Genomic DNA, 12,681 nt, shown 5'->3' with positions numbered 1-12,681 from the left:
CTGTTTGCATATTACTAGAGGAGGAAGGGTATTCCCATTTCTCTCTCGAGCTTGTATATTTTTTTTTTTAAAGTGCAGTGGAAGTGAGACTATTTCAGTATAGACTTGAAAGTATTAAAAAACCTCACACTACATATTTTACCTGTAACATTCTGTCAAACAAAATCCTTAACTTCTTTCCAGAAAGAATACATGGCTACCCAGAGACTTGTGAATTTTCTCAGGCCTCTGATCTCAAAATACCCAGGATCTTGCAGGGGAGCATCTCCGAGAAATCACAGACAACATGTCACCATTAAAAGCTGCATTCATGAATGGAAATTAAAAGATTTTTCTTGAATAAAATCCGCAAAATCACAAGGAATGTTGGTTTTCACACAAGTACACTTTTAAACGTCACACGTATTTGACAAGTTTCAACTGAGATATGTAACAAAGGAAAAACCATAGTTTAGCTGAAATGCAATGGTGGTAATGATGCTAGAGACACGCATGTCGAAAAGAACCTTGCATCCCTCAGCACAGATCAGGAAGAGATAGATATTGCAGTGGAAAAGGCATTGAACAATCCTATAGTTTAGAAGAAGTTAAATAAGGTCAATCAGTTGCAGGGAGAGAAATTCTGAAGAAAAAAAATCACTTGAAATAATTTTGTTGACTGTATAATGGATTTAAACTAGGGGTGGGCAAACTATGGTCCAGGGGCCACATCCGGCCCTCCAGCTGGTTTAAACCGACCCTTGAGCTCCTGTTGGGGAGCATGGTCTGGGGCTTGCCCTGCTGCTGCGCTCCAGCTGGGGAGCGGGATCCGCAGTCGTGCTGTGCGTGCATGCCAAGGCTCCTGGAAGCAGCGGCATATCCCCCCGCCAGCTCCTATGCTTAGGGGCAGCCAGGGGGCTGTGTGCACTGCCCCCACCCCAAGTGCCACCCCCGCAATGCCCATTGGCCTGGAACTGCGGCTAATAGGAGCTGCAGGGGCGATACCGGAGGACAGGGCAGCATGCAAAGCCTGGCCACATCTCCATATAGGAGCTGGAGTGGGGACATGCCACTGTTTCAGGTAAACGCCGCCCAGAGCCTCCACCCCTGACCCCCTCTCATGCCCGAGCCCCAATCCCCCTCCCACCCTCTGAACCTCTTGGTCCCAGCTTGGAGCACCCTCCTAGATCCCAAATCCCTCATCCCTAGCCTGACTCCAGAGCCTGCACCTCCAGGTGGAGCCTTTCCCCTCCCCATGCACCTCAACCCCCAGCCCAGAGCCTCCTCCCACACCCTGAACTCCTCGTTTCTGCCCCCACCCCAGAGCCCACACCCCCAGCCAGAGCCCTCACTACCTCCTGCACCCCAACTCCATGAACATTCATGGCCCACCATGCAATTTTCATACCAAGATGTGGCCCTCGGGCCAAAAAGTTTCCCCACCCCTGATTTAAGCCCTGTTTTAGAGCCAGATCCTCATCTGGTATAGCTCCATTGAAGTGAATGGAACTTCACAGATTTATACCAGCTTGTGGTATGCAGTACTCAGTTTTCTTTCCTATATTTTACCAGAGTTTACATTAAGAGGGGGTAGGGGTAGGAAGCATTGCCCTGACTATAGCAAAGTTCAACTAATACCAGAAATGACTTTTTTCTTCTGGGCCAATAATTATACTAGCAAAAATTTGTTCTTTAGCAGTATAGGCACCCTACTGCACCAAAGGGCATGTAACTCAACACTTTCTTGGGGAAGGATTTCCTGGACACACAGGAATTAAGGGAAGACAGGGATTAAGAAAAATTAGAACAAGAAGGACCTAAAGGAAAGTTTCCCTGAGAGCACAACTTCATATGTCTCTTCTGTAGGAGGCTGCAGCAGCTCTGATGACAAAGGGTTCTTAGAAATAAAAGGTATATGTAGCAGGGTTTCAGGCCAAAGGGGGGTTAGGGTAGGGGACATGAGCCTGCCCTACTCCAGGGGGTCCCAACCCAGAGCCATGTGGAACCAGCCTTCCTGGTTTCAGGTTCTCATATCGGTAAACGTATTCCCTGGGCCACTGCCTACCCTTGGCTCCAAATCCTGTAGTCCCTCAAAAGGTAGTGGCTTCCTGTCTCCCTCATCCTACGTGGTCAGCCAGGGTGCCACAGTGGATTCAGCATCTTTGGCCCCTTCAGGCTGGGACTCTGGCAGGAGCCTGTAGCACACATCTGCTCTCCTCCTCAGTCAGCCCAGAGTGAGCTGAGCTACTTCCTTTTATATGCTCCCTCCACCGGGAGCATGCCAAGCAAGGGCAAGGGGGCATTGCCTCCCAGGTGCAAAGTGTGTGTGGTTAACCCTTGCTGGGCCAGTGCATAGTTGGTACATCCCATCACAGTGTAATATACAGAAAACAAAGGCATAAGAGTTTCAAGATAAGTACATCACTAAGGAGGGTATTTGGAGAAAGTGCAATACAAAGCAGGGATTTCTTGGGACTGATTATTTTGCTCTGACTCTCACCAGTGTTAAACAGGTAACTCATTAAGTCAATGGGAATTTCACCAGTGTAATAAATGCAAGATCAGAATTCGGTCCCTTACACCGAAGAGGCTAAAGTAACTATGGACCCAATTCTCTTCTCACACCTGTTAATCAGCAGTAATTCCACTGAAGTTGGTGGAGTTATAGCAGTGTAAAATCAGTGTGAGATCAGAATCACACTTGATGGGCTAGATCCTCAGTGCTCCTAAGATCTCTTGGTGCCTCTAAAGTGGCACTGAATGACATTAAAGCTGCCCTAATGAGGAAGCAAAGGATTCTACCATCATGGAATTGGGGCTTGTTGGAGGGTAAACTGGGGCCTACAGACAGCGAGTCCAAAGCCCTAGCAGACCATTTTAGCTGGCATAAGTTAACTTGCGCTGGAAGCAAGCTCAGGGCAGGTGTAAAGGTAGCTTAAGGTCACCTTTGCTGAGCATGAGGGCAAGTTCTGTGCAGCTAAGGATTGCCATTGCTCTTGCTAAAGCATGATCCCTGTTGAACGACAAAAAATCCAGGCCAATAGTTCCTGGCGTTCCCCAGTGGAACACTGCTGGGCATAACAACTATCACTGTGTCTCATCTCTCCTTCTGAATGTTTTTTTTTTTCCCCTCTTTCTTAAGATGGCAACTGTGTACGGATGGTGCAGCTGGGAGTGGTACTTCAGCTTTTGGACCTTTTAGAGCAACATATGGAGAATGGGGACGTTTCTGTTCAACATGCTGCACTCAGTGCCCTTCGAAACCTTGCAATCCCAGGTACAGAGCTGGTAGACAATCTCCTATTCATAAACAACTGGTGCCCATGGAGGGACAGGTCAATACCTAGTGTAGATCCACTGAAGTCACAGATTCTGGTGCATTTTCAGATTCTGACAGGTACCTGAGCTTTTTTTCCTGCAAAATAACTCATGCATGTGACTAACTCACTAGGACTACTCATGTATTTGATAGCTGCTTTCAACTACCTGAGAGCTAGTTCCAGAGAGGATGGTTCTAGACTATTCTCAGTGGTGGAAGAGGACAGGACAAGGAGTAATGGTCTCAAGTTGCAGTGGGGGAGGTTCAGGTTGGATATTAGGAAAAACTTTTTCACTAGGAGGGTGGTGAAACACTGGAATGCGTTGCCTAGGGAGGTGGTGGAATCTCCTTCCTTAGACGTTTTTAAGGTCAGGCTTGACAAAGCCCTGGCTGGGATGATTTAATTGGGGATGGGTCCTGCTTTGAGCAGGGGGTTGGACTAGATGACCTCCTGAGGTCCCTTCCAACCCTGATATTCTATGATTCTATGTGCAGAAAGTTAAGGAGCTTCAAATTATCCACGGGGATCTTATTAGTCACCACTGAAATGGCTTAACATATAGTCGCACAAACACTATATAACAGGACAGGAAATGAAGAACAGTAGATACACTTTAAGCAGCGTAGGGAGCAGGAAGGAATTATATCACATTATATCTTCAAGGGATTTTACAAAACCGCTCCTCTCCTTCTTTGAAACCAATACTAATTTAGAATGAGTTAAAATTTGACCTATATGTTGCAGTGTAGAGTTTCTGCTCTTGGGATCATTAATAAATAAATCAGGACATTGGTTCTACACCTCATCTCATGTCCAATGCAGCTCTGCTGTCCGGGAGTGCAATTGAGAGCAGGAATTAATTTGTCTGAACACTTCTAACAGAACAGTGCCACCCAAAATGATGGTGGGGCACTGATTTAGCACTGGCTCAGAGGAAAGAGTGCCAACTACAGAGCCACCAATACTCTACTCTTATCTGCAGCAACAGGGTGTTCTTGGAGGTCCCCTCTTCAATACTAAACTGACCAGGTTGTTTAACTTGTCTGAGCACAAAATGCTGACTTTATATGATAAAAATGTCCAAGACTTTGTCAAAATAAATCAAAATTAATGCCATGGAATATATTTGTATCCTTCTATTGATTACTAGCTAGATCTTGTGCCTCTTCTCCACTGCCTCCTTTTAATATTTGGTAAATGGTTTCTCTCTGAAGAAAATATGAGTTTCATTTCAGAAGTTCATTTATTTCTCTCAATACTCATGTTTAAAGTTAGGTACCCTGGTGAACAGCATGGGGCCTGTATGTTGATCAAACTAGAGTGATAAAGTTGGCCATAATGTGTGTGTGTGTGTGTGTATTTTTGTGGGGTTTTTTTAATGCAATGTACTTCATAGCACAGGCCTGGTCAATTGTTCTAAACTGGTGATATTCATTTGAAAGGTGAAGAGGATAAATTTTCTAAAATTTCCTAATGTAACATCTTGCATAAACCAGTGCATGCATATATATATATTTAGTGTGTGTGTGTGGACACGTTAGTCGACACAGCCCAACATACAGGTGTTTCTTGGTGCTAAAAGTGTACAACAATTTTTATGGGATATTTAACTAGAGCTGTTTTTAATCAAAATCAAAGTGTTTAAAAATGTTTCTGACAATTTTGTTCAGAAAAAAAATAAAATGAAGCTTTTCAATACTGTCGAAACGTCCCATTTTGACATTCTTGGAACTCACTGTTTCAGTTTTTGAAACAACTTTCCAAAACAAGTTTTTACAAGTTTTAAAGGATCAAAAATCCAAATTATTTTTTAATCAAAACATTTAATGTTTTGGGAAATTTCATTATTTGCTTTTGATCCATTTTAGAACAGAATTTTTTTTAAATAATGGAATTTCCCACAAAATTAAAAATCCAGTTCCTACCCAGCTCTATAGCTAAACCATATTTCTTTCATTTAAGAACAATCTGGCATTGCATGACATACATGGCTTTACTGCAAAGTAGCTTTAGTTACAAGCGTGTAACAGGGTCAAGTGCACAAGATGTCCATGCTATGCAGGCATATAAATCCCAGACAAGTCATATACCTACCCTCCTACACGGAAGCTCTTACATTGTGGTGAGGGAGCACAGAGAAGGACAAATGATTAAAGCAAAGAAAGGTGCTTTATTAGTCATAACCTGGAAGTAACAGATGGTTGAGCACTACTTCCCATTTCAGGGAAGCCTTCTAGCACAGAAATGCTGAGATAATACCCATGCAAAAATTATATAATTATATAGCAAAAATTAATAAGTTATTCTACAGACATCACATTCTGCTGATCATCTGACTGTGCCTTTGCACGTGAACTAACCTAAAGTTTCTGCTCTCCAATTCCGGACTCCTTAGTACTGACCTTCCACTGTCTCTCTGCTTGACTTTAGCCAGGAACCTGTCCCCTTCAGTGGCTAAGCCTTAGGATTATGTGCACAGGCTCTGGCTTGGCAATGACAGTACTTATTCTGCATCTGCTTTTAAAAAAGCTCCTTCCTAGGCTCTTGTGGCACCTTCCCTCAATGCTGCACTACGCACAGTAGCACAAGGCAGACTCTTTACAAACAGTCTGACCTTGGAATACAAACACTGGTGCTGCAGTCTCTGGGAGGAAATTTAACAGCTGTTTAACAGTGCAGAGGAATACTACACAACACTTTAAGCCGGGAAGGGAGAAATAATACCTTATCCAGCTGAAACAGTGAGGGTAATTTAGGTAGGCATGATGTAATTACCTACATTAGACTGTAGGGTGAGATTTTCAAAACTTCAAAAACTCTCATTGATTTTATTCTTGTACTATGTCCTGTGGGATCTTTAATGATTACAAGTAGCGAGGACATTGATCAATCTCTCATCTGAAAGATAGCTCTTCCAGTGCTCAATTCTCCTAAACAGCAGTCTGGGACATTGGTATGATATGGACTCAAGAGGAAGAACCCCCTTCAGTGAATCCCCAGTCCCACTTTCTGTAGTATAGGACCTAAATGTTCCTTGGAGGTTTCTTAACCAAGCCACGAATGACCCAGACCTTGTACAGTTTATAGGGTGTATCAAGCTGCAGTTTAATTCCTCCTGTATCCTTCCTTGCTAGGACAGACCAAATGCCAGCCAATCTTAATGGCTTGTGCGGTTGTACTTTAATGTGCTGAACTATGTGTTATCAGATATTTGTGCATTGATTTAGAGTCTAATTTAATTTTGGTAATCTTCATTGTTCACATGTCTATTACAAACAAATCATGATCTTTTGAAGTGTGAGTTTCTTCTGGGAAACTAAAAAGCTGTGCATCAGAACATGAAAAGGAAAAAAATCATAGATGGAGGCTAACTAAAGAAACCTATCAGTTGCCAGAGGCTGCATGAAAGGAACTAATGAAAGCAACTGGAGAATGTTGAAAGAAAGAAAATCCACACACTGTGATTTACTTAAAAGGAGCAGTAATGTATGGAACACAGCACTTATAAATTCTGTGAAATCCTATGAAATCCTATTCTCATCCCAGGTCTTTGCTAGCCATCGCCATTAAAGCAAGCCTCAAAATATGGAAATTATCAGCAGAGCCCCCATACTGAGGACATACTCCTCCTCAGCATTAATACTACACAGGCTACACCTTTAACGGGGCATAAGATAAAACTGCAAGGGAAGTCAAACAGAACATAAGATGGAAATCAATTAGATACGTTCTAAAACTTACGGATGGGCACAAGAGGTGTCTTTTTAATTGATTCAAACTGAGTAATACAGAGAGGGGTTTCCTGGTGAATTCTACTACAATCAAGAGACTGGGGTTTGAGCTTCTGCTACTGGAACCAAAGGAAATTACAAACAAGGTAATTAACAGTTAGTGTCTGTTTCTTGGCCTGCATGCAAGGTCGGTAAGGGAAAGGACAGAAGGATTCTTGCCTGATGCAGTTGCCCCAGGAAAGACAAAAACATGCAGAAGGGGAGGAGAACATTACTTTGTAGAAAGACTTTGGTAGCGGAGTTAAGCCGCGTTCAGGTTTTTTCCAGAGAAGCTTCTGATCATTACCAGGAATTATTGCACTAAAGAGTGGTGCAGAGAAACGGGATTAGTAAGGGAAGGAGAGCAGAGAAGCAATGGTATCAGCAACAAAAGCATCAGGTATCTTAAATACAAAGGCACTTCACCCTCCAAACTAACGCAAATTCTTTTTACTGCATCTCCTCTTAGATAGGGATGAACAAACAGAGAGCACAATTTTCTGAACCCTGGCCTCGCATTCCAACAGGTTTGAAAAAGCAGTGAGTGAGTGAATGTGTTTTCACAAGAACACTGTTCCTGTGATATGTGTAGCTCAGTATAAGACCAAAAGGTTTAGACAATTCTGACCTTTATTTGAACCAAGGCTTACCACTTGTCGATGTTTAGTAACCACAGGAAAAGCAACTGTCAGTTGAATATATCTAACTTGTATGGTCTTCATCATTGTAGTATTTGAGCTACAAGTTCACGTTCTCCAAAATGATCAAGTTCTCTCTTTCTGGTTCCACTTTCTAGTTGCTAACAAGGTCCAGATGCTGGAGGAAGGCGTAGCAGAGCGGATCCAGATGCTTTTGAGATCAGAGATGGCTCCTGTGCAGTTTAAACTTCTTGGAACACTGCGAATGTTAATAGATGGTCAAGGTAGAGAATTGCTGAGCACAGACTAATGTCACCTTGAAATGTTTTGCAAGCTACAAATGAAAGGGAAAATACACTTTGGAAATGTGGAAAGTCAATGGGCCAAATGCTCGGCAGATAACTCCACTAAACCAGCAGAGTTAAAACAGCAGAGAATTTTGTCCGGTGTGTCAAGTCCACTTGAGCAAAAAACTCAAACATCTTGACAGCAATAGATAAGATATGGAGAGGCCTGAAATAATAAGTTGCAAAAATTTAAGTGAGAAATAACTAAGGCCTGAACAAGAGATTTTTAATGGAGTTACGCCAGCATAAAATTAGTATAATTGGGCCAAAGCTTTATAATCTGACAGTTTAAAGTGAGTGAACAGTAGAATTGAGGAATATAAAGGATCGAGAAGATTTGTGTGGGGGGGAAGGTTTCTAGCACTCTAAAACATTTCTGTACAGTCCTGATTCTTACAGATTTATCCTACATCCTGCAAGTCTGGCTGCATATCTTCAAAAGACCGGAATCTCTTTTGGGCATTGTAACAGGATGATACCGTGTGCTTCAATTCCATGTTTGGAAGCCCAAAGCCTACAGTTGGCTACACAGATGGGTATAAAGTATGACAAACTCATTTTATGTATCTAATTGCCATTCTGAGAACCAAGATGCAGGAATGGGCGCTCAGCTTAGGCATCCAAGTTTGAAATTTGTGCTCTCCATTTACCATCATATGGTGATTCATCCTGACACAAACCAGACAATGTCCTACCAGAATATCATGGCATGGGAAAGCAAACCCCGTGCTTTTGAGATATCTTAGTTATTTCAGTGCACATGAGCAGATAACCTAGACCAATATTCCTCACAGACTTGTGCATTAGGTTTAAGGACCAGAACAAGGGAAAAAAATCCAGAAAACTGAGTGATGGGTTCCCATTTCAGAACTGTCACGGATTGCTGGCACACGCAAAGTAAGGTCTTTACTCACATGGATTCATCAGCTATGTGGGGAAAACAAAGAGCTGATTCTCTACCGCCTCATATAAAATTACCACAGTTGGTTTGTCAGCAATTTGCAAATGAATACACCAGGTACAAGGCAATGGAGAATCAGGCCTAGAATCTGTGTGATCAGTACAAAAATCTTTAATTCAATAGAAAGTTTCCATTTGCATCTGACCACAGTAGATGGATGACATTACAAACTACAAGGAAATTTAGCATAATAAAACTATTTTTTCTTCTCATGCTTTGGAGAGAGTTACTAAAATATTCAGTCTATTATGATTATTTGAAGAATGTTAAAGGTGACAACTTCAGAGTTGAGATGACAGGCATCAGAGGATACTTTTAGGAAATTAAGTAACATTAGGATAGGCCCTGAATTACAAAACACTAAGAGGCAGCTTCTGCTCTTGCTCACACTGGTTGTACGCCTATAAGATTCCAGTGACTTCAGTTCAATTATTTTAGATTTACATTGGTATAAGTGAAATCAGAAATTGGCCCCAATGAGACAGCAATAGCTGAAACAAGAATCCTCTTCTGATTTTGAAATAATGTAGCATATTCTAGTGTAGAGTAGGGAAAATCTAAAATGCTACTTAAGTTTTATCCTTCCATGGTAGTAAGTGCAGAAGCTGCCCGTCTTTAATTGCCTTATGTTCTGTTTACCCATGAGCCAACATTGACCTTAATTAACACCGCATGAAACACTCTCATGAAATGTGTAACAAGTCCCTACTAAATTAGTTAATTGCATTATCTATTGTAAATTCATTACTCTGACAATTGCTGGGCATGCTGATGCTCACAGAATTGAGAAAGGCATGTTTCTCTCTAATTATAGCAAGTTGGATGCCTTTGTGCTTATCACTGTCAGCATCACACCACCAAAAGGAGGTACTTCCCAACAGTAACTCGTTCCCCCAATGTATTGCTGATGGAGCCACACTGACAGATTTATGCACCTAGCCCCATGGCCACAGTAGCTTTTTAAGCAATAGCTGGATGTTAGGAAGTGGGCACGATTTACACAAGCCCCACATTCCATAAATTGAAGATATAAAGAGTCTCGCCTTCTAAATGGTGTCTAATTAGACTTGGGCTTAGAGTGCTTTATTGCCAGCAGAGTCAACAGAAAGTCCAACTGGATAAGAAACTGGGTCAGGGCCTCTGCCTTGAGCAAGCCTTTTAAACTGGTTTTATTTGCCAACATGGCACCTCTTAGAAGAAAGCTGTCTGGCCTCTAACTGGACTGCTCTGATCTCTTGAAACAAATACAAACAGTTCTGGCCTTGAAACCACTGCCATTCTCTCACGGGAGGTGACTTACGGTAGTGAGTGAAAAGTCTCTGTCATTCTGCTGGGTGAAGAGATCCTCATGCAGAAGAAGTGAATGGGGGTGATCTTTGGACAGGTCCAGAAGCTCTGAGAACCAGTTCTGCCATGCTTATGCTGCCACTCTGACTTTGTCCTGTCCACCCTTCCTCAGTATTCTGGGGCTGAGAGAAAATGGAAGAAAAATATAAAATGCCCTCCTATTGGACACTTTTTGAGTAGACCTGGCAAACAGCCTGTACCAAATGCACTCTAGTCAAGACATAAAAGTCACATTTCATGCCCAGATGAAGCAGGGAATATTGCAGGGCAAGAAGCAACACCTCTTAATCCTGGATTTCTTAGGTGTGTACATCATGGCCCCATGGCAACCAAAGAAGTCAACCAACACTGCCCTCACTCCTGAAAAGCTAAAATAAATAAATCAATCTTTAAAGTCAACTGAATCTCAAACTACAAGCTAGACCTAAAGCTTAAACACAATAGAAAGGACAGGTCTGTTCTATGACCACTCTGGCTGGTGTGTAGAGAGGAGCTGAGGGAGTGTTAAGGGAGGTTGGGTAGCTATATCCTGTGGCTATGGGGCACAAGGGATTGTGCACCCCTCCCCAACTATTAATTACTGCACTAAATGTTTCTGTGACCACGTGGATGGGCACTCTACTTTTACATTGAGGCTTAGGAGAGGTGAAGCAAGTTGCATCTCATCTTTTGCTCCTACCTCATCTCCTAAAAGTATACATTGAAAAGACACCTCCAGGTTTATCTCTGGTGTTTTTTTGTGTGGAATTCTAAGACTTGATCCTACAAAAGTACTGAATGCCCTCCACTTCTATTGCGGGCAATGGGGACTGAGGCACTAAATGTTTGCCTGGTGGCGCTCAGACCTTCACAGGAGTGGATCCCTAGACAGCATTATATTTAGTTAGAACAAAAGACTTTATATGCCTCAGTACCCCTTTTGCAAGCACTTTTTTTTTGCACTGAGTAGCACTTTCCAGCTTCTAACCATTTTTAATCAGTAGCACTGTGTAACAATGTGGCTTTAATTAAGTTAAATTGCAATAATGTTCCAGTGGAACTGTGTGTGTTAAACTATATGGATATCAAAGGAGTTCATCAGGATCATGCATAATCTCTCTTTTGCTGTTGTCGGAATTTTTAAGGGTTGTAGCAGCTATTTTCTTCAGAAGCACAAGGCTTCATGAGTTACTGCAGACAATTAGAGGCTCATTTGGTTATAAAGAGGATTATCAAGTGAGTTGTTTCTGCGTGACACCCACAAAGATTAGAATTCCTGACATCTTGGTATCTCATGAGAAGACTCTGGTCTGATAAGGACGGATGGGTGAATAGGTTCAGACCAAATAAGAACCTTCTGCAAACATTGTTCAAAATTTGAATTAAGTCTGACAAAGAAAAAAGTGTTCTTCTGAGGTTTGAGAAAGTTTATTTAATTTTTCTCCTGAGTAACTTTGAATTTCCAGGTTTCAGAGTAGCAGCCCTGTTAGTCTGTATTCGCAAAAAGAAAAGGAGTACTTGTGGCACCTTAGAGACTAAGCAATTTATTTGAGCATAAGCTTTTGTGAGCTACAGCTCACTTTATTGGATGCATTCAGTGGAAAATACAGTGGGGAGCTTTATATACATGGAGAACATGAAACAATGGGTGTTACCATACACACTGTAATGAGAGTGATCACTTAAGGTGAGCTATTACCAGCAGGAGAGCCGGGGTGGCGGCGGGCGGGGGATGGGGAACCTTTTGTAGTGATAATCAAGGTGGGCCATTTCCAACAGTTGACAAGAACATCTGAGGAACGGTGAGGGGTGGGGAATAAACAAGGAGAAATAGTTTTACTTTGTGTAATGACCCATCCACTCCCAGTATCTATTCAAGCCTAAGTTAATTGTATCCAGTTTGCAAATTAATTCCAATTCAGCAGTCTCTCATTGGAATCTGTTTTTGAAGTTGTTTTGTTGAAGAATTGCAACTTTTAGGTCTGTAATCGAGTGACCAAAGAGATTGAAGTGTTCTCCAACTGGTTTTTGAATTTTATCATTCTTGATGTCTGATGTGTGTCCATTTATTCTTTTACGTAGAGACTGTCCAGTTTGACCAATGTACATGGCAGAGGGGCATTGCTGGCACATATCACATTGGTAGATGTGCAGGTGAACGAGCCTCTGATAGTGTGGCTGATGTGATTAGACCCGATGATGGTGTCCCCTGAATAGATATGTGGACACAGTTGGCAACGGGCTTTGTTGCAAGGATAGGTTCCTGAGTTAGTGTTTCTGTTGTGTGGTGTGTGTTTGCTGGTGAGTATTTGCTTCAGGTTGGGGGGCTGTCAGTAAGCA

General features: G+C 42.2%; 1 protein-coding gene across 1 annotated transcript in view; it reads left to right on the top strand.

Moving 5' to 3' along the window:
* Positions 1–12,681, top strand: part of LOC311523935 (rap1 GTPase-GDP dissociation stimulator 1-like) — a 52,797-nt gene that overhangs the window by 33,357 nt on the left and 6,759 nt on the right. The window contains exons 9-10 of the mRNA XM_084634504.1: positions 3,122–3,256; positions 7,866–7,991. Coding sequence (XP_084490630.1) covers positions 3,122–3,256; positions 7,866–7,991 — 261 coding nt within the window. The remainder of the gene's footprint in view (positions 1–3,121; positions 3,257–7,865; positions 7,992–12,681) is intronic.

The sequence above is a fragment of the Lepidochelys olivacea genome (genome assembly GCF_965140295.1).
Source record: "Lepidochelys olivacea isolate rLepOli2 genome assembly, chromosome: 7".
In the NCBI taxonomy this organism is placed as follows: domain Eukaryota; kingdom Metazoa; phylum Chordata; order Testudines; family Cheloniidae; genus Lepidochelys; species Lepidochelys olivacea.
This window is presented reverse-complemented; position numbering and strand designations above follow the sequence as displayed.